This window comes from Anomaloglossus baeobatrachus, chromosome 1, assembly GCF_048569485.1.
Source record: "Anomaloglossus baeobatrachus isolate aAnoBae1 chromosome 1, aAnoBae1.hap1, whole genome shotgun sequence".
Taxonomy (NCBI): domain Eukaryota; kingdom Metazoa; phylum Chordata; class Amphibia; order Anura; family Aromobatidae; genus Anomaloglossus; species Anomaloglossus baeobatrachus.
This window is the reverse complement of record NC_134353.1, coordinates 491,440,846-491,459,523: the sequence shown is the minus strand read 5'-3', so window position 1 is coordinate 491,459,523 and position 18,678 is coordinate 491,440,846. Positions and strand designations below refer to the sequence as shown.

Genomic DNA, 18,678 nt, shown 5'->3' with positions numbered 1-18,678 from the left:
ACAGGTTTGGGCAAAATGAAAATCACACCTGAAATCAGATCAAAAATGGAGAAGTTGACTTAATCTTTGTATTGTGTGTCTGTCTGTACCACACTAAGCTTGGAGAAGAGAAGGAGACGAGAACTGTTTGGGGACTTTAGAACCAAAATTGTTGAAAAATATCAACAACCCCAAAGTTTCAAGTCCATCTTTAGAGTTCTTGATGTTCCTTTGCCCACAGTATGTAACATAATCAAGACATTTACAACCACATGGACGTGGATGGCAGACCAAAATTGATGAAAGGTTGCAGCACAGGATAGTCCAGATGGTGGATAAGTAGCCCCAATAAAGTTCTAAAGAAATTCTAACTGTCCTGCAGGCTCAGGGTGCATCAGTGTCAGCGCAAACTATCTGTTGACATTTGAATTAAATGAAACGCAAAAGGCAGGAGACCCAGGAGGACCCAATTGATGACACATAAAAATGCTAGACTGTAGTTTGCCAAAATGTATGTGAGTAAGCCAAAATCCTTCTGGGAAACAGTCTTATGGACAAATGAGATCAAGATTAAGCTTTTTGGTAAAGCACATCATTCTATTGTTTGCCGAAAACAGAATGGAACCTACAAAGAAAAAAACACAGTACCTACAGTCAAATATGATTGAGGGTCAAAGATGTATTAGGGTTGTTTTGCTACCTCTGGCACTGGGTGCTTTGACTGTGTGCAAGGCATCATGAAATTTGTAGATTACGAAAGGATTTTGGGTCTCAATGTAGTGACCAATGTCAGAAAGTTGGACCCAAAACATATTTTAAGAAGCACCCAGAAAAGGATGGAGACAAAGCACTGAAGATTTCTGAAGTGGCCAGTAATGAGTCTAGATCTAAATCCCATTGGCCACCTGTGGGGAGATCTTAAAATTCCTGTTGAGAAAAGGCACCCTTGAAATATGAGAGATCTGGAGTAGTTTGCAAAAGAAGAATGGTCCAAAATTCCAGTTGAGCGGTGTAAGAAGTTTGTTGATGGTTATAGGAAGCAATTGATTGTAGTTATTTATTCCAAAGGCTGTGCAACCAAACATTAAGCTGAGGGTCTGGCACATTTTTGGAGTTTTGTGGGAAATGATGTCCAATTTGCCTTTTTCTTTTTGTTTTTTTTGTGTTGTTCCAATACACACAAAGAAAATAAACGTGTATAACAAACATGTAATTACAATAATTTTAAGTGAAAAATACTTCATTTTCTGGAACAATTTCAAGGGTGCCCATTGGCGATTACATGAGCAAAATATAATGCAATCAGGCTTTCATAATCCGTTGCTCAAGAATGACAACAGACCACCAATATGCATTAGTATCTTCAGTTGTGTAATGCTATAAAATTATGATATACATTGATCTATGCACTGCATACAAGTAAGTAATTATAAGGATATACAGAGGGACTATGGTGAATTGTTATAAGGTGGCTGCAGCAGTACAGTGATATACCTGTGTCTCCTGCTCTGTGAGTCCAGCTTCAGCTGCTATAAGCATAAGAGTAGTATGTTCTGGGTGCTTGCACACTTTTGTAAAATTATATTCAAGTATCTCGATTTGCTCCTTGCTCAAGCTGTTGTCTTCGTTTTCACAGGTTTCTTTTTGATGGGAACTCATCTTTGATGGCAAAGTTCATGTACCGGATAGGACTGTAATTATAAAAATATTTATATACACTGTTGGTTTGATATTAATTAGATTTGCAAATACTTGTTGCTGTTTTCAGAAATCTAGAATATCTAAATCCAGATGTAAATAGTAATAAAGGACAAGGAACAACAACTAAATGGAAATTTACACTACATCATAGAACTGCCTATTCTGTATGTAATGCATCTACGTAGTAAATATCACCTGATTAAAGAAGTACTGACATCCAAATTTGTATCCTCTTACTACATTGCAGTAATCATATCAAGCAATATCTGCTTTGCTCATTTTGCCTTTCTTCTCAGTTAATTCTTCTCTTTCCATTAGGTCTATGACATCACATGATTAAAAACAAACAAGCCTAATCTTTCTAAGCTTTTTGAAGAAACAGCTCTCTTTTCCCTCCATGATTCATCACTGCAAAAGCCAATGACGGGGGGAGCAGAGCAGCAAGCTTGAACAGAGATGACTCCTGCATGGAAAAGAGACTACCTGTTTCCACATAGAGCATAGAAAAGAGAATAATTAACTGGGTAGAAAAGCAACATGAGCAATTGTAAGTACAAAGTCCCATATAATATGATGATTGCAGTATATGAGAGGATAAAAACTTTGATGGGAGTGCATCTTTAATAAATAAATATATGTAGCCTAATACAGTTTGGTAGGGTTGTTACCAATTATCACCCTATGTATACATGTCCCCTGTGTCAGACTCGGGTGTCACGGACCCCCCAGTGACAATGATTATAGGGCCCCACTGTTCAGTTACATATTACTTGTATACGTGTTCACAAATTTGCTTATGCTTCTATATAACTATAAAATAGATTACTAAATGAATGATAAGTTGCTGCTCTTTTCTATACATGATGCATACTTAATATGCCAAACACAGATAATTTAGAGTGATGAGGCTCCCCTCCTGCACACAGGACCACTTGTTTTCCAGTGGGCCAGTCCAGACCTGCATATCAATCAATCAATTTGCCCAATTAAATGATTAATGTGGACATTTAAAATCATCCACTTGTGTAAAAAGATTGACTAATATAAAGAGAGGTGTTCTGTCAGCCATAATGAAACTATGAGGACAAATGCAATTTTTTTAATTATACTTTGTGCCCTTCATAGAGATGAATGGGTAATATGGTCACCAGTAGATCCATGCATTTTTCATATTTCTCATAATTATTGAGACTATTATAGCACATGGTTGTTAAGAGTGGTTTAGCATCTCCAACCTCTCTACGTAATATATGGTAAACCATTTACTTAAATGGAGATCATGTACCATATTTTCCGGCGTATAAGACAACTTTTTAACCCTGAAAATTTTCTCAAAAGTCGGGGTGTCGTCTAATATGGCGGTGCACGGTGCTGCATGAGCCCATTGTTTAGTAATGCCCTCCTACCGGTCCCCTTCTTACACACAATAAACATTATTCTCACCTGTCTTCTGTTCCTGCAGTGCCTTCCGCTTCTTCTGGCAGACTGCAGGCCCATAGACCCCTCCGCGATAGCGTCCTGTACAAGGGGCTGCAAAGCATTCAACTGCAGTAAAGCCATGACGGCAGACAGCAGCCCCGTGTATCGGACGCTATTACGCAGGGGTCTATGGGCCTTGCGGTCTACAAGAAGCAGCTGAGGACACCCTGGGAACGGAGGAGAGGTGAAAATAAAGTTTTTTGAGTGTAAACAACGGCATGATAGAAGACAAGAAGGGGACCAGTAGGAGGGCATTACTAAAAAATGGGCTCATTACTACAAGGCAGGGACAAGGATGGGCACATTAATAAACAATGGGCACATTACTGTAGAGGACATTACTAAACAATGGGCACATTACTGGGGTTGGCTTATACTCGATTATTTACGGTATATCCCAAACTCTAGATTTTAACTGGAAAAGTTGGGGGTCATCTTATATGCCCAGTCATCTTATACGCCGGAAAATATGGCAATACTGTGTGGTGAATGGATTTGGGGATATTGGGCGCTAGATCTGTACAAATGCAGGGTAGAGGTTTTCCTGAAATGTAATCAAGAATAGTTATAGTTTTAAGAGATTTTCTACTAAAAAAACGCCACTTTTTTAAAATAAATAAAGTTACAGGATGTCTTGTTTGGGACCCTGACCGATCAGTTGTAATCCTGAAGGCGACATGTCAGCATGTGTGCACTTCTCCTGCAGTGCCACCAAAGAGGAAATTCAATTTTACTTAGTTCTCATTGAAATTCATAGGATGACTGTAATTAATGGATGTGCTGAGTCTTCCACAGCGAGAAATGCTTCTTGTAGCCACTCGCTGCTGTGGGTTACAATTGAAGGTTCATCGGAACTGGAAATCTTGATTAACTTTCAGTGCCAGAAAGGGTCTAAATGGGCTTTGTAAGCCAGACGACTCCTACTGAAGATTGTTTACTTTTCCCTGTTACTAGTTTCTTAGTAAATTGAGGAGTCGTCTGTTACACATTTCATGTGTCCTATGGAAAACTCATGATGTAATCTAATTGTGTCTTCTACAGGTGAATGCACCGCTTCTTCCCACTAGAGATTAATTTGACATGTCCCATGTTCTACGCTGCTCCGCAGATTCACAGACTGTGACTTGCTCTGCGATGGCATGGAATGCCCTGTTAAACAAAATACTTTCCACGTACAGTCAAGTGTTGTAGGGTTAATTGTATGTACAATGTTTAGAGGGTAACCGGAGCATCTTTACTCTTACTGGTAACCGAATTACTAAAATATGCAGGCTGATAGCATTACATAGTATAGTGTTACTATAGAATGGTTTATGTAACAAATTCTATATAGAGTCAGATAAATTGTTATAGCATAGAAAAAAATGAAGCGATAATAGACTGAAACCCTGTAAGTTTGTAGAAGCGAATTCCTAGCATCTACATTGTCGTAAGTAGTGACTGTATTCTGCTGATGAGTCTTGTTATCAGTTCAATGTCCTGGAATCCTCAGTGACCCTCTGACAATCATGTCAGCGTGTTACTTGGATATAAGCACTGGAAATATTTCACATTCTGATCTACACGTTGAATCCATATTTAGGATGTTTAGAGGACTTGCTGCAAATTTGGCACATGGGGCCGACTCATTAAGAGTGGTGGTGTAAATACTAGTCGTAATGAAAAAGTATTGTGGAGTAGGATGCTCCAAATTCATTTAATTCATGAGTGGTATTTGCAATTCTGCGCATTCACCAGAAATGCTACTCCACTCAGGGTGTAAAGCGGGCTTTACACACTGCGATATCGGTCCCGATATCGCTAGTGTGGGTACCTGCCCCCAACTGTTGCGCAACACGGGCAAATCGCTGCCCGTGCCGCACAACATCGCCCAGACCCGTCACACATACTTACCTGCCCGGCGACGTCGCTGTGACCAGCGAACCGCCTCCTTTCTAAGGGGGCGGTCCGTGCAGCGTCACAGCGACGTCACTGATCGGCCGCCCAATAGAAGCGGAGGGGCGGAGATGAGAGGGACGTAACATCCCGCCCACCTCCTTCATGCCGCATAGCGGCCGGGAGGCAGGTAAGGAGAGCTTCCTCGTTCCTGCGGCGTCACACGGAGCGATGTGTGCTGCCGCAGGAACGAGGAACAACCTCGTTACTGCTGCTGTAACGATTTTTGAGAATGGACCCCCATGTCACCGATGAGCGATTTTGCATGTTTTTGCAACGATGCAAAATCGCTCATCGGTGTCACACGCAACGGCATCGCTAATGCGGCCGCATGTGCGTCACCAATTCCGTGACCCCAACGAGTTCGCATTAGCGATGTTGTAGCGTGTAAAGCCCCCTTAAGTAACATTTGATGAATTGGCTGGACAGGCACCACCACATCACTTCCCAACTATGCTCCACACACTTTGGTACACTTGGACGGGAGTGGTTGTCAAAAGTTGCAAATTTTTTGTGCAACTTAGCTTTGAACCAAACTTTTGTGAGTTTTCAAAGTATTATATACCAAATGAATCTTTGGTGAATCGGCCCCATGATTATTCATAATATATTTAGTCGTTTAGCATTTCTTCTACAACGTTAGGTTAGTTTTCAAGAAGAAAATGTTCTATTTTACCTATTTGTATGGGACATCAGTTAAAGAGGTGGTCCACTACAAAGCATAGTGGCCACATCAATGAAAAGCTGTGACAGAAGGCTTTTTGTAGATACCTTCTCTTGTAAATTCTGCCTTTGAGTGGCGCTATCGCTGTCCACTCATCTCCATCATGTGACACATGCTGCAGTAACCTCTGATGTCCAGTCAGTCTCCCTGAGTGATGGCTGTGTGCAAAGTTTCACTGCATATCACATCCCAGCATCGCTGGTGCATGCGGCACTCTTCAGTGAAAGAGAGAACCCGCAAGATGACGGGCTGTGACATGCGATTAAACTCTGCCCACAGCCCAGTCACTCACACACACTGGGTCCCACGTCAGTGATGCTGGGTCAACTTCCAATTCCGGAAGTTGACATGACATCACCAGACATCAGAGGTCATTGAAGCCAAGGTCACGTGATCGGGGATGAGCAGACAGTGGTATCTCCACTCACAGGCGGAATTGAGAACAGAAGGTATTTAGAAAAAGCCTTCTGTCTCAGCTTTACATCAATGTGGCCACTTTACTTTGTGGGGGACCACCTGTTTAAGGCTGTTTTGCTAACCCTTTACCAACATTTCTTAGGGAGTTCACATCTGCATCATAAGTTCATCAGTCACAAATTCCCTCATTTTTAATCAGGGGCAGACATATTATTGGTGCAGCTGCATGGGGTCCAAGAGATAAGGGTGCCTACTCCCACCTTCAATGTAATAAGCATCTTTTTTTGCATACAAACCCTTTTCTGTTAAGCCAGCTTTACACGTTGCAATTTCGCATACGATTTCGTATGCGATTTGCAACGCCCCCATCGTATGTGTGCCACTTTCAATTTGTTGAACATGCCGCACAAACGATTAACCCCCGTCACACGTACTTACCTGTCCATATGACCTCGCTGTTGGCGGCGAACGTCCACTTCCTGTAGTGGGAGGGACGTTCGGCGTCACAGCGACGTCACACGGCAGCCGGCCAATAGAAGTGGAGGGGCGAAGCTAAGTGGGACGTAAACATGCCGCCCACCTCTTTCCTTCTGCATTGTGGGCCGGGAGCCGCAGGACGCTGGTAAGATCTGTTCATCATTCCCGGGGTGTCACACAGTGCAATGTGTGCTACCCCGGGTACGATAAACAATCTGACGTGCAATTCTAGAGACAGGTTCAATGTGTATGCGATGAACGTTTTAACGTTGAATCGCAATCGCACGTACCTGTCACACACTGCAATGTACTTACAATGCCAGATGTGCATCACTTACGAGGTGACCCCACCGACACATTGTAAGATACATTGCAGCGTGTAAAGCTCGCTTTAGTGTCCACCACAGTATTTAAGCAGCACACAGAGCTATTCTCTCTGTCAAAACGAAGAGTACTATGGTGGAACCTGACTGGCTTGATTATGAGTCAATGGGGTTCATCATGTGACATATTTTGTCATTACAAAGCAATTGTGATGTCATTATTTGGATGTTGCTTGGAAAACCCTCCCAGAATATCTGAAATTACTGTTGATTGATTAGATCAGGTTTTGTCATCCTTCATTTCTTTTAGTAGGTTTATAGGACCACTCCAGTCTCATTATTTTTTATTCTCAATTTGGGAGCAATGATATGTGTATTTGTGCAGTAACATACTCAACGGTCCCCTTCTTCTGCCTTTTTCAGTAGCACATTTTGCTCTCGCGTCTACCTACCAGATCACACAATATCTGCTGAATGGACAATGCAAATCATTGAGACACTAGCTTTCTTCTGAGTTTCATAAAAAGGGACCATTGCCATACACAGCAGATGCTTCGTGTTTTGTCAGCTCACAAAAGTGATCATTTGACGCTGCAGAGGAACGGTGAGTCGCTGGAAACATCAGTAGATGACAACAGGTGAGTATTTTTACCCCACTCATTACAGAGAAACACATTTTTGCAACCAAAGGGAAAAAAAGGTTCTCTTTAACGTCAGTACAGTCAAGAAATGACAGTGTTGCCTAGAAAAACCAATCTGATCTTAAAGGGAACTAATCACCAGGATTTTCGTATAAAACTTAAATCAGGTGCTATACTGGCACTATCAGGCTGATTCAATACATACCTTTAGTGGTCAGCTCGGATGTACAGCTTTTGAAATCCAAGAAAGTAAAGTTTATAAAATCATCACCTTCTTGAGTGACAGCAGCTGAGGATCAGATAATATCTGGGGGAGAATATTCATAGTTATCCCCTCCCCCTGTTAGAATTAGCATAAGTATTATACAATCGAATTTTTTACTTGCAGGACGTGTGTGAGGTCATACCCATGTGACCAGAAGGGGCAGGGCATTCTAACAGGGGGAGGGGATAACTATGAATAGTCCCCCAGATATTACCTGCTCCTCAGCTGCTGTCACTCAAGAAGCTGATGATTTTATAAACTTTACTTTCTTGGATTTCAAAACCTATACATCCGAGCTGACCACTACAGGCATGTATAGAATCAGCCTGATAGTGCCAGTATAGCTCTGGCTTTAGGTTATATACGAAAATCCTGGTGATTGGTTCCATTTAATATCTGATAGATTAGGTAGGTTGTATATAAAGTATGCTTCCTTTTAGAATTATAGGTGCCTTTTGGTAGTACACTGTATATGTTACATATCATATGCAATGCACAACAAAGCACCAATATATCAGATTTACAAAGGCGGTTACAGTTACCAATACTTGAACAAGAAATGAGTCACAAACCAAATTCCAGCTTGTTCTTAATGAACAAAGCCATCAAAACATTACCACCCCTCGTGTTCTTGATGGAACCTGTCTTTACACGTTGCATTGTGGAGAGCTCATTGATGATCATTTTGGTTGGGCGGAGTGTTACAAATTGCCTCCAGTAGCGGTGTCTGACCTATTGATGTTTTCTTAAAGACAACTCTTATTAAAATGTATCTGTTTGTGAATTTCCATACAATATTTCCATTTTATTCTGCCAATATAATACATCTGTAAGCCATAGTGGATGTTCTGCCAACTCTTAAGCTGATGAGGTCTTCTCAATTTGATCTAGCATTCCCTTTTCTGCTAGGAAAATCTTAGTAAACCAATTATTTCACAAAAAAAGAGAAAAAAGATTCCAGAATTAAGAAAAACAATACTCTCACTGTAGTCATTGCTTCCATGTCTGCACCCCTAACTAGTAAGAGAGCAGAAAGTCATTCTTGTATGATACAAACAATATATTACAGCAGAAAATATCAAATATTGTTAGTATTATTATCACGTTCTAATTTCATTTAACTTTCCTCTAGATTACCAGTGTTTGGTACTTACCTGTCTTACATATAGTATTACTATGACCTATGAATGTAAAGGCCCTGTCACACATAGAGATAAATCTGTGGCAGATCTGTGGCAGATCTGTGGCAGATCTGTGGTTGCAGTGAAATTGTGGACAATCAGTGTCCTGTGTACAAATGGAACAATATATCCATGATTTCACTGCAACCACAGATCTGCCAAAGATTTATCTCTGTGTTTGATGGGGCCTTAAGTGTTTTAAGTTTCTAGTACATTATTGATTTTATAGCTAAGACATAAATAATTCTTATAACCTTGGTTTATAATAATTATTTTTTAATTTATAGTGCTATTTAAACGGAATCTGTCACCAGGTTTTTGCTCCCCCATCTGAGAACAGCATAATGTAGAGACAGAGACCCTGATTCCAGCGATGTGTCACTTGCTGAGCTGTTTGCTGTCATTTTGATAAAATCAATGTTTTCTCTGCTGCAGACCTAGCAGTTAGACACAGCTCATGAATATGCTGGACTACCTGGTAGCTTGACAAGTAGTCCTGTACTGAAAATCTATTACTGATTAATTGGTGATTTTATCAAAACTACACTAAGGAGCTCAGTAAGTGACACATCGCTGGAATCAGGGTCTCTGTCTCTATATTATGCTGCTCTCAGATTAGGTGGCAAAACCTGTTAACAGATTCCCTTTAAGGAAAGAAATGATTGGGCTCTGGAATAAATGTATATTTTTTTGTCCTTAACCTCTTCACAACCTATGATGTATATATGTGTCCTAGGTCGCTCCCACACGTTACCATTACTATTACGGTTACTATGATCATGTCTGACCAGCAGATATGTGCAGCGATCCACCTGCTCCTGTTAACTGCTTAGATCGCACTGTAGTTGTCATGACTCACTTCCTGTGAATTTCTGCAGAGCGCCAACACTCACAGGAACCCAACATTTCTGCTGATCATAGCGATGCTGAAGCATGGCTTTGATCAGCACAGGCAATCGGACACTGCAGATATAAAGTCCCTTAAGGGGATTAGTAAAAATAAATAAATAAATGTAAAAAAAAAGCGTTTTGCTTTTTAAATCATTAAATAAATAATTATATATATATACCGCTCAAAAAAATAAAGTGAGCAACCAAAATACAAAATCTATGTTTAAGTGTTCCCTTTATATTTTTTGAGCAATATCTATCTATCTATCTATCTATCTATCTATCTATCTAAATTTATATATACCATATATAGATATATATCTGGCAAAAATTAAGAGACCACTGCAAAATTTTCAGTTTTTCTGATTTTTCTCTTTATAGGTGAATTTTTGAGTAAAATGTAAATTCTTTTTTTATTCTATAAACTACTGACAACATGTCTCTGAATTTTCAAAGCAATAAATTTTGTATTTATTTTCCGAAAATGAGAAATGGTCAAAATAATAAAAAAATGCATTGCTTTCAGACCTCAAATAATGCAAAGAAAACAAGTTCATAATCATTTAGACACAACAATACTAATAATGTTGTAACTCAGGAAGATTCAGAAATCATTTATTTTGTGGTTGATTTTTAATCACAGTTTTCATGCGTCTTGGCATGCTTAGCACCAGTCTTTCACACTGCTTTTGGGAGACCTTATGCCACTCCTGGCCAGTAACAGAGAGTAGACGAAGAAAGCGTTCTTAATTCCGCGCCAAGGACACAATGGATTCGGAAGGAGATTAATGCTTCTTTAACCCCTTCACCCCCGGCCACTAAAACACCCTAATGACCGGGCCATTTTTTGCAATTCTGACCAGTGTCACTTTGACAGGTTATAACTCTGGAACGCTTCAACGGATCCTGGCGATTCTGACATTCTTTTTTCGTGACATATTGTACTTCATGTCAGTTGTAAATTTAGGCCGATACTTTTTGCGTATATTTGTGAAAATTTAGGAAATTGTGCGAAAATTTGGAAAATTTCGCAATTTTCAAACTTTGAAAATTTATGCCCATAAATCTGAGAGATATGTCACACAAAATAGTTACTAAATAACATTTCCCACTTGTCAACTTTACAGCAGCGCAATTTTCGAAAGAAATTTTTTTTTCGTTAGGAAGTTAGAAGGGGTCAAAGTTCATCAGCAATTTCTAATTTTTCCAACAACATGTACAAAATATTTTTTTTAGGGACCACATCACATTTGAAGTGACTTTGAGAGGCCGAGGTGACAGAAAATACCCAAAAGTGACCCCATTCTAAAAACTGCACCCCTCACACTGCTCAAAACCACATCCAAGAAGTTTATTAACCCTTTAGGTGCTTCACAGGAACCAAAGCAATGTGGAAGGAAAAAATGAAAATTTTACTTTTTAACACAAAAATGTTACTTTAGCCATAAAATTTTCATTTTTACAAGGGAGAAAAGAGAAAGTGCACCCTACAATTTTTTGTGCATTTTCTCCTGAGTACGCTGATACCCCATATGGGGTAAAAATCAATTGTTTGGGTGCACGGCAGAGGTCGAAAGGCAAGGAGCGCCATTTGAATTTTTGAACACAAAATTAGCTGCACTCATTAGCGGACGCCATATCGGGTTTGAAGACCCCCTGAGGTGCCTAAACAATGGAGCTCCCCCACAAGTGACCCCATTTTGGAAACTAGAGCCCTCAAATATTTTTTCTAGATGTTTGATGAGCACTTTGAACACCTGGGGGCTTCACAGAAGTTTATAACGTTGAGCCGTGGAAAGAAAGAAATTTTTTTTTACCACAAAACTGTTGCTTCAACTAGGTAGCTTTTTTTTCACAAGGGTATCGGGAAAAAATGCAACATAAAATGTATTGTCCATTTTCTCCTGAGTACGCAGATACCTCATATGTGGTGGAAATCAAATGTTTGGACACACGGCAGTGCTCGGAAGGCAAGGAGCGCCATTTGAATTTTTGAACGCAAAATTAGCTGCACTAATTAGCGGACGCCATGTCGGGTTTGAAGACCCCCTGAGGTGCTTAAACAATGGAGCTCCCCTACAAGTGACCCCATTTTGGAAACTAGAGCCCTCAAATATTTTTTCTATATGTTTGATGAGCACTTTGAACACCTGGGGGCTTCACAGAAGTTTATAACGTTGAGCCGTGAAAAGAAAAAAAACATTTTTTACCACAAAACTGTTGTTTCAACTAGGTAGCTTTTTTTTCACAAGGGTATCGGAAAAAAATGCAACATAAAATGTATTGTCCATTTTCTCCTGAGTACGCAGATACCTCATATGTGGTGGAAATCAAATGTTTGGACACACGGCAGTGCTTGGAAGGCAAGGAGCGCCATTTGAATTTTTGAACGCAAAATTAGCTGCACTAATTAGCGGACGCCATATCGGGTTTGAAGACCCCCTGAGGTGCCTAAACAATGGAGCTCCCCCACAAGTGACCCCATTTTGGAAACTAGAGCCCTCAAATAATTTTTCTAGATGTTTGGTGAGCACTTTGAACACCTGGGGGCTTCACAGAAGTTTATAACGTTGAGCCGTGAAAAGAAAAATTTTTTTTTTTACCACAAAACTGTTGCTTCAACTAAGTAGCTTTTTCTTCACAAGGGTATCGGGAAAAAATGCACCATAAAACGTATTGTCCATTTTCTCCTGAGTACGCAGATACCTCACATGTGGTAGAAAGTAATTGTTGGGCGCATGGCGTGGCTCAGAAGAGAAGGGCACCATTTGACAGCAAAATTGATTGGAATCATTAGCGGACGCCATGTCACGTTTTTAGATCCCCATGGTGCCTAAACAGTGGAGCTCCCCCACAAATTACCCCATTTTGGAACTAGACCCCTCAAGGAATTTATCTAGATGTTTAGTGAGCCCCTTGTACCCCCAGGGGCTCCATTGAAAGTTGATAACGTTGAACCGTGAAAATTATTTATTTTTTTTACATTTTTTTTTTCAATTTTTGCAGCAACAAGGTAGCTTTTTTTTTTCTTTTTACAACGGTATCAGGAAAAAATGCACCATAAAACGTATTGTGCAATTTTTCCCGAGTACGCAGATACCTCATATGTGGTGGAAATCAATTGTTTGGGTGAATGGCGGGGCTCAGAAGACAAGGAACGCCATTTGACTTTTCAAACGCACAGATGCAGTGCACTGATCGGCCGCTGCAGGAGGCACGGTCGGATGAGATACAAAAAGCGCTGGGGATCCGGAAAAAAAAAAAAAGTCACGCCAAAAATTGAGCAGGGATGTTGATCTGCGCTCAGCGGGACGCACGCACAGTATTGCATCAGTCCGTGCGTCCCGCCGAGCGCTGATCAGGGATGCACATAACGGATCGGCATCCCTGCTCAATTTTTGGCGTGACTTTTTTTTCCGTATCCCCGATACTTTTTGTCACGCCAAAAATTGAGCAGGGATGCCGATCCGTTATGTGCATCCCTGATCAGCGCTCGGCGGGACGCACGGACTGATGCGATACAAAAAGCATCGGGAATACGGGAAAAAAAGTCCCGCCGAAAACTGACCACGGATGCAGATACGTTATCTGCATCCCTGATCAGCGCTCGGCGGGACGCACAGACGCATGAGGTGTAAAAATGGACAGGGGATAGAGGAAAAAAAAAAAAAGTTATACTCACAGTACCCAGAGGATTAGCAGGAGGAACAGAAGGCAAGGAACAGCTTTACAGCAGCAGCCAGCAGGCAGGAAGTTGGACAGCTCAGCAGAAGACCCAGGAAGAAGGACCCAGCGATGGAGGCAGATGTGATCGGCTGGTGAAGACAGGTAAGAAGACGTCGGGGGGACAGCAGAGGGGGACAGGGACAGCAGAGGGGGACAGCAGAGGGGGAGGGGGAGAGCAGAGGGGGAGAGCAGAGGAGGGAGATACCAGAGGAGCTGCAGAATAGAGATCACGGGGGAGGCCAGCAGATTGGGATGTCGGGGGGCAGATTGGGATGTCGGGGGCAGATTGGGATGTCTGAGGGCAGATCGCGATGTCTGGGGGCAGATCGGGATGTCTGGCGGCAGATCGGGATGTCTGGGGGCAGATCGGGATGTCGGGGGGCAGATTGGGATGTCGGGGGGCAGATTGGGATGTCGGGGGGCAGATCGGGATGTCTGGGGGCAGATCGGGATGTCGGGGGGGCAGATCGGGATGTCGGGGGGCAGATCGCAGGGGGGCACGGGCAGGGGCCATTACGGGAGCGCGCAGGAGCAATCACAAGAGCGCGCAGGGGCTGCAAGGAGAGCAGAGGAGGAGGGAGATACCGGAGGGGCTGCAGAATAGAGATCACGGGGGAGGCCGGCAGATTGGAATGGCGGGGGGCAGATCGGGATGTCGGGGGTTCAGATCTGGATGTCGGGGGGGGCAGATCGGAGGGGGGCACGGGCAGGGGCCATTACGGGAGCGCGCAGGAGCAATCACAAGAGCGCACAGGGGCTGCAAGGTGAGCACAATACTCACCGCTCCTGCTCCGTGACATGACAGCAGCGGCAGCAGCAGCGGTGGCGTGGTACCACTAGTACCAGCCAGTGCTGCACGCTGCAGACATGTTGGGGGAGGGTCCCCAGACTAGCACAGGCCTGGGGAGGGCGGCCACCAGCAAATCAAACCGCCCCACTGCACACTGATTGGAGCGATTGCGCGTCATAGCACGATCGCTCCAATCAGTGCTGCAGGGGCTGGGGGCAGCATGTTTGAGATCCACCTATGATCTGCTGTAGCTTCTACAGCATCTCATAGCTGGATCTCACAGTCTTGCACTATTTCCGGTATTATTTTTACCGAAATCAGTGCGAAAGATGTGGTTGGCGGTTCAGATTTGAACAGCCAATCACATCGATCGTCGACGGGGGGTGGCGATGCCACTCCCCCTGGGGTGAAGCAAAGGTCCCCTGCTGTAAGAAACAGCAGGGGACATCATTTGAAATCCGTTGCTATGGCCACGGCAATCAAATGAAGTTTAGGCAGTAAAATTACGTCCCTGGTTGTTAAGTCACGTTAAAATAGGACATAATTTTACTGCCCGCGGTCGTGAAGGGGTTAATATCATGCACAGGTCAACGCGTTTCAGGAGCCAGAGCTCCCTTCATCAGGACAACAGGCAAAGTTGTTGTCTTGATGAAGGGAGCTGTGACTCCTGAAACGCGTTGACCTGTGCATGATATTAAAGAAGCATTAATCTCCTTCCGAAACCATTGTGTCCTTGGCGCGGAATTAAGAACCCTTTCTTCGTCTACGCTCTGTTATCAGCCATACTTGGGACTGCTGCCTGGACCCAGAATCTTACATGCTTGCATAGTGGTTTTGACTGGCACAACCGCTATAGGTGAGTTTGATTTACATTTGTACCCTTTCTATATTGGGGTAAGACCCTATTGCGCTTTTTCTCCACAGCTCTTAATTACTCCTGGCCAGTAGAATGAGGTGTACTCTGGTTGAAATTCAACTGACACTGGAATCGACATGTAGAGAAGCTGATTTTTATAAAACTGCAGTGGTCTCTGAATTTTAACCAGAGATGTATAAAAACTAAAAATTTGAATCACCCCCTTTTGCTCCATTGAAAATAATAATAATAATAATTAATAATAAACACACACATTTGGTGTTGTCACGTTCAGAAATGCCCAATCTATAAAAATATTTATTCAATTTCAAAACCTTCCAAACACCAAATTAACATTTTTTGGGTTACCACAGCATTGCATTGAAATGCAATAACAGGCGATCAAAACATTGCATCTATGCAAAAATGCTATAAGCAAAAACGCCAGCTCAAGACACAAAAAATAAGTCAACACTGAGCCCCAGATCCTGAAAAATGAGAACGCTACGGGTCTCGGAAAATGGCTACAAAAGCACAATTCTTTTTTTTTTTTTTAACAAACTTATTAATTCTTTTTCACCAGTTAGATAAAAGTAAAACCATATATGTTTGGTATCTACGTATTCGTACTGACCTGGAGATTCCTACTGCTAGGTCAGTTTTACCGTCTAGTGAACATGGTAAATAAAAAACCCAAAAAACAATTGTGCAAATGCACTTTTTTTTAATTTCCATTTTTCAGTACAATATGGGGCAAAATGAATGGTGTTGTTGAAACGTACAGCTTGTCTTTCAAAAAACAAACTCATATGGTAAAATTGATGGAATAATAAAAAAGCTATGGCTCTTGGAAGAAGGAGAGGAAAAAACAAAAAAATGTAAAATTGCCAAGAGGTTAAGAGATTAAAGGAACCTGTCACCATGAAAATGCAGTCTATTTTGCAGGCACCATGTTACAGAGTAGGAGGAGAGGGGGTTAATTGATTTATAGTTTTGTGAGAAAAGATTCAGAATAACTTGTTCTTTCATCATTTAATCCTCTGCTCTTTCTGAGATTTTCAGCTCAGTGGTCGGTCCTAGCAGCGATTGACAGCTATCTCTGTATGGACACTTAAATGAAGATAGCTGTCAGTCACTGATAGGACCACCCACTGGACCAAAAATCCCAGAAAGAGCAGAGGCTTAAATAATGAAAACACAGGATATACTGAATCTTTTCTCACAAAACTATATATCAATCTTCTCAGCTCTTCCTGCTCTATAACATGGTACTTTCAAATTGGCCTGCATTTTCATAGTGGCATGTTCCCTTTAAGCATAAGTTCTAAGTTCAATGTGTTTTTCTATCTAATTGTCCCATCAAAAGTAGTGACTTATGGTGTATACAATATATATACAGTATATCACAAGCATAGCCTACAGTGCTGTTAAAAGACCGTGATCAGTTGCTGTCCTCAATGGAGCATATCATTTATTTTCACCATCTTTTACCAAACATACTAGGACCAATTGCATAGGAAGCCAATTACCAGTATATTTGGAGGGTGGGAGGAAACTTAAGAATCCACTGGGAAACTCAAGCAAACATGATGAGAAACAAACTCTATGCAGATGTAGTGCTTGGTCAGTTTGGACACCCTGTTTTTCACCTCTGGTCAATTACTTGCACTCAGACATATACAGAAGGGGAACTCTACAACCCATAGTCTGTCTAACCTCTGCACTACAATAGACGAAAGCATCTGTAATCATGTAATGACATTGTGACCTCTATGTAACATCTCTTTAGTGCGGAGTCTTCCTGGGCATATGTATAATGTATTCATTACAGCACACAAAGCAGGATTACTCCCTTTTCCTACTAACATTAGTTTCCCATATACTGAACTGTGACGGACGGACATATTTTCCCATATTTGTCGAAATAACAATCCAAAGATATTACATAAATGGGAATAAATAAAGCAAAATAAGAGAAACTGGAGGAGACTTTTTCTCTAATTTTCGTGCACTGGTCGCTCCCACCACAGTCCCCATCCAACAATCCTTTCTGCATGAGCCAAGTATGTGCAGAAGAGGCATCTACTTACATATTGGGAGAATATGTCGCCTGGAACAGCTCTCACTCACTCAGCCAGCACGTCTTGATTTCATAAAGAGCGGCGGAGTACTAAGAGGCTTTTTAGCTGTTTTGCTGGCTTGTGAGATGACGCCTACTTGTTTGTCGCACATTGTTGTGTAAAAAGTGAGCAAACACAGGTACCTGAAAAACCTGCAGTACAGGCCCAGTCAATGGGATGCTGACAATTCCAGATCACTTGTCAGCTGAGTGATCACACACTGCTGCTTCCACTGGTCGACGCTGCGAGTTTCTATGGAGCTGTTGTTCCTGTCACAGCCTAGTTTTCCATATGCTACTCAATGGGTGTTTCATATTTCACATGCAGCACACGCCTATTGAGCCCAGCACAAGGTTATGTAAGCTATGAAAGAGCTGCGAAAATCTCTTTTCACTAAAGTGACAATATGTACTTGTAAGTGGTGTTAGGCGGTGTGTGTAAGAAGGATGAGCTCATACCAAAGTCTGCAATTTTCTTTCAATCCATTGTTGTATGATGCCAATCACAGTCTTTAAGTGTGGATTTCTCTAATTAGAATGCATTTCAATGCTCGATTGTATAAATATGGCATCCGGAGACTGGAATAAATTGTCCTTCTAGACTACCAGATGGTCCTCCAGTGTGGCCAGGCTCTACACGATGCCAGACTAGACAAGGACCCTGGACCATATAGTTTTGTAGAGACAAGCGAGACCAAAGCAGCTGCTTGTTGGAAAACGCTAGCATGCAGCGAGGTGGATAGAGTCGGAACCAGAACCTGTAGTGGGGACCCTCTGAGTTACTTTTCGAGACCCTTAGTCAATAGGCATACCTCAAGAGTAGAGTTGAGCGCAGTTCGCGGTTCGTGGTTCTCCAGTTCGCGGTTTGAGTGATTTTGGGGGCTGTTCTAGATCGAACTAGAACTCGAGCTTTTTGCTAAAGCTCGATAGTTCTAGTTACGTTCGAGAACGGTTCTAGCAGCAAAAAGCCAAGCTAATTACTAGCTGGCTTTCCGCTGTAATAGTGTAACTCACTCTGTGACTCACACTATTATGAAATTTCAGCGTATAGTGTGCGGTAACAGCGCATTCAGATCACTGCTGCTGGGATAATGGTGATCGACATTTTTTTTTTTACATGTCTTCCTTCCCTAAGCACGCGCGTGTAGTTGGGTGGGCCAGCATGTCAGCCAAT

General features: G+C 42.0%; 1 protein-coding gene across 2 annotated transcripts in view; it reads right to left on the bottom strand.

Annotated features, from left to right (window-relative positions):
* The window catches only part of HOPX (HOP homeobox), a 38,457-nt gene extending 20,676 nt beyond the window's left edge, over positions 1-17,781 (bottom strand). The window contains exons 1-2 of one of the 2 annotated variants that reach the window (XM_075338539.1): positions 17,649-17,781; positions 1,474-1,670 (exon numbers count right to left, since the gene is read on the bottom strand). In XM_075338539.1, coding sequence (XP_075194654.1) covers positions 1,474-1,638 — 165 coding nt within the window. In that variant the 5' untranslated portion in view covers positions 1,639-1,670; positions 17,649-17,781. Of the gene's footprint in view, positions 1-1,473; positions 1,671-17,475; positions 17,605-17,648 lie in introns of those variants that run through there. The other variant, XM_075338531.1, reaches the window with a different exon arrangement.
* Positions 17,782-18,678: the final 897 nt, after the last annotated feature.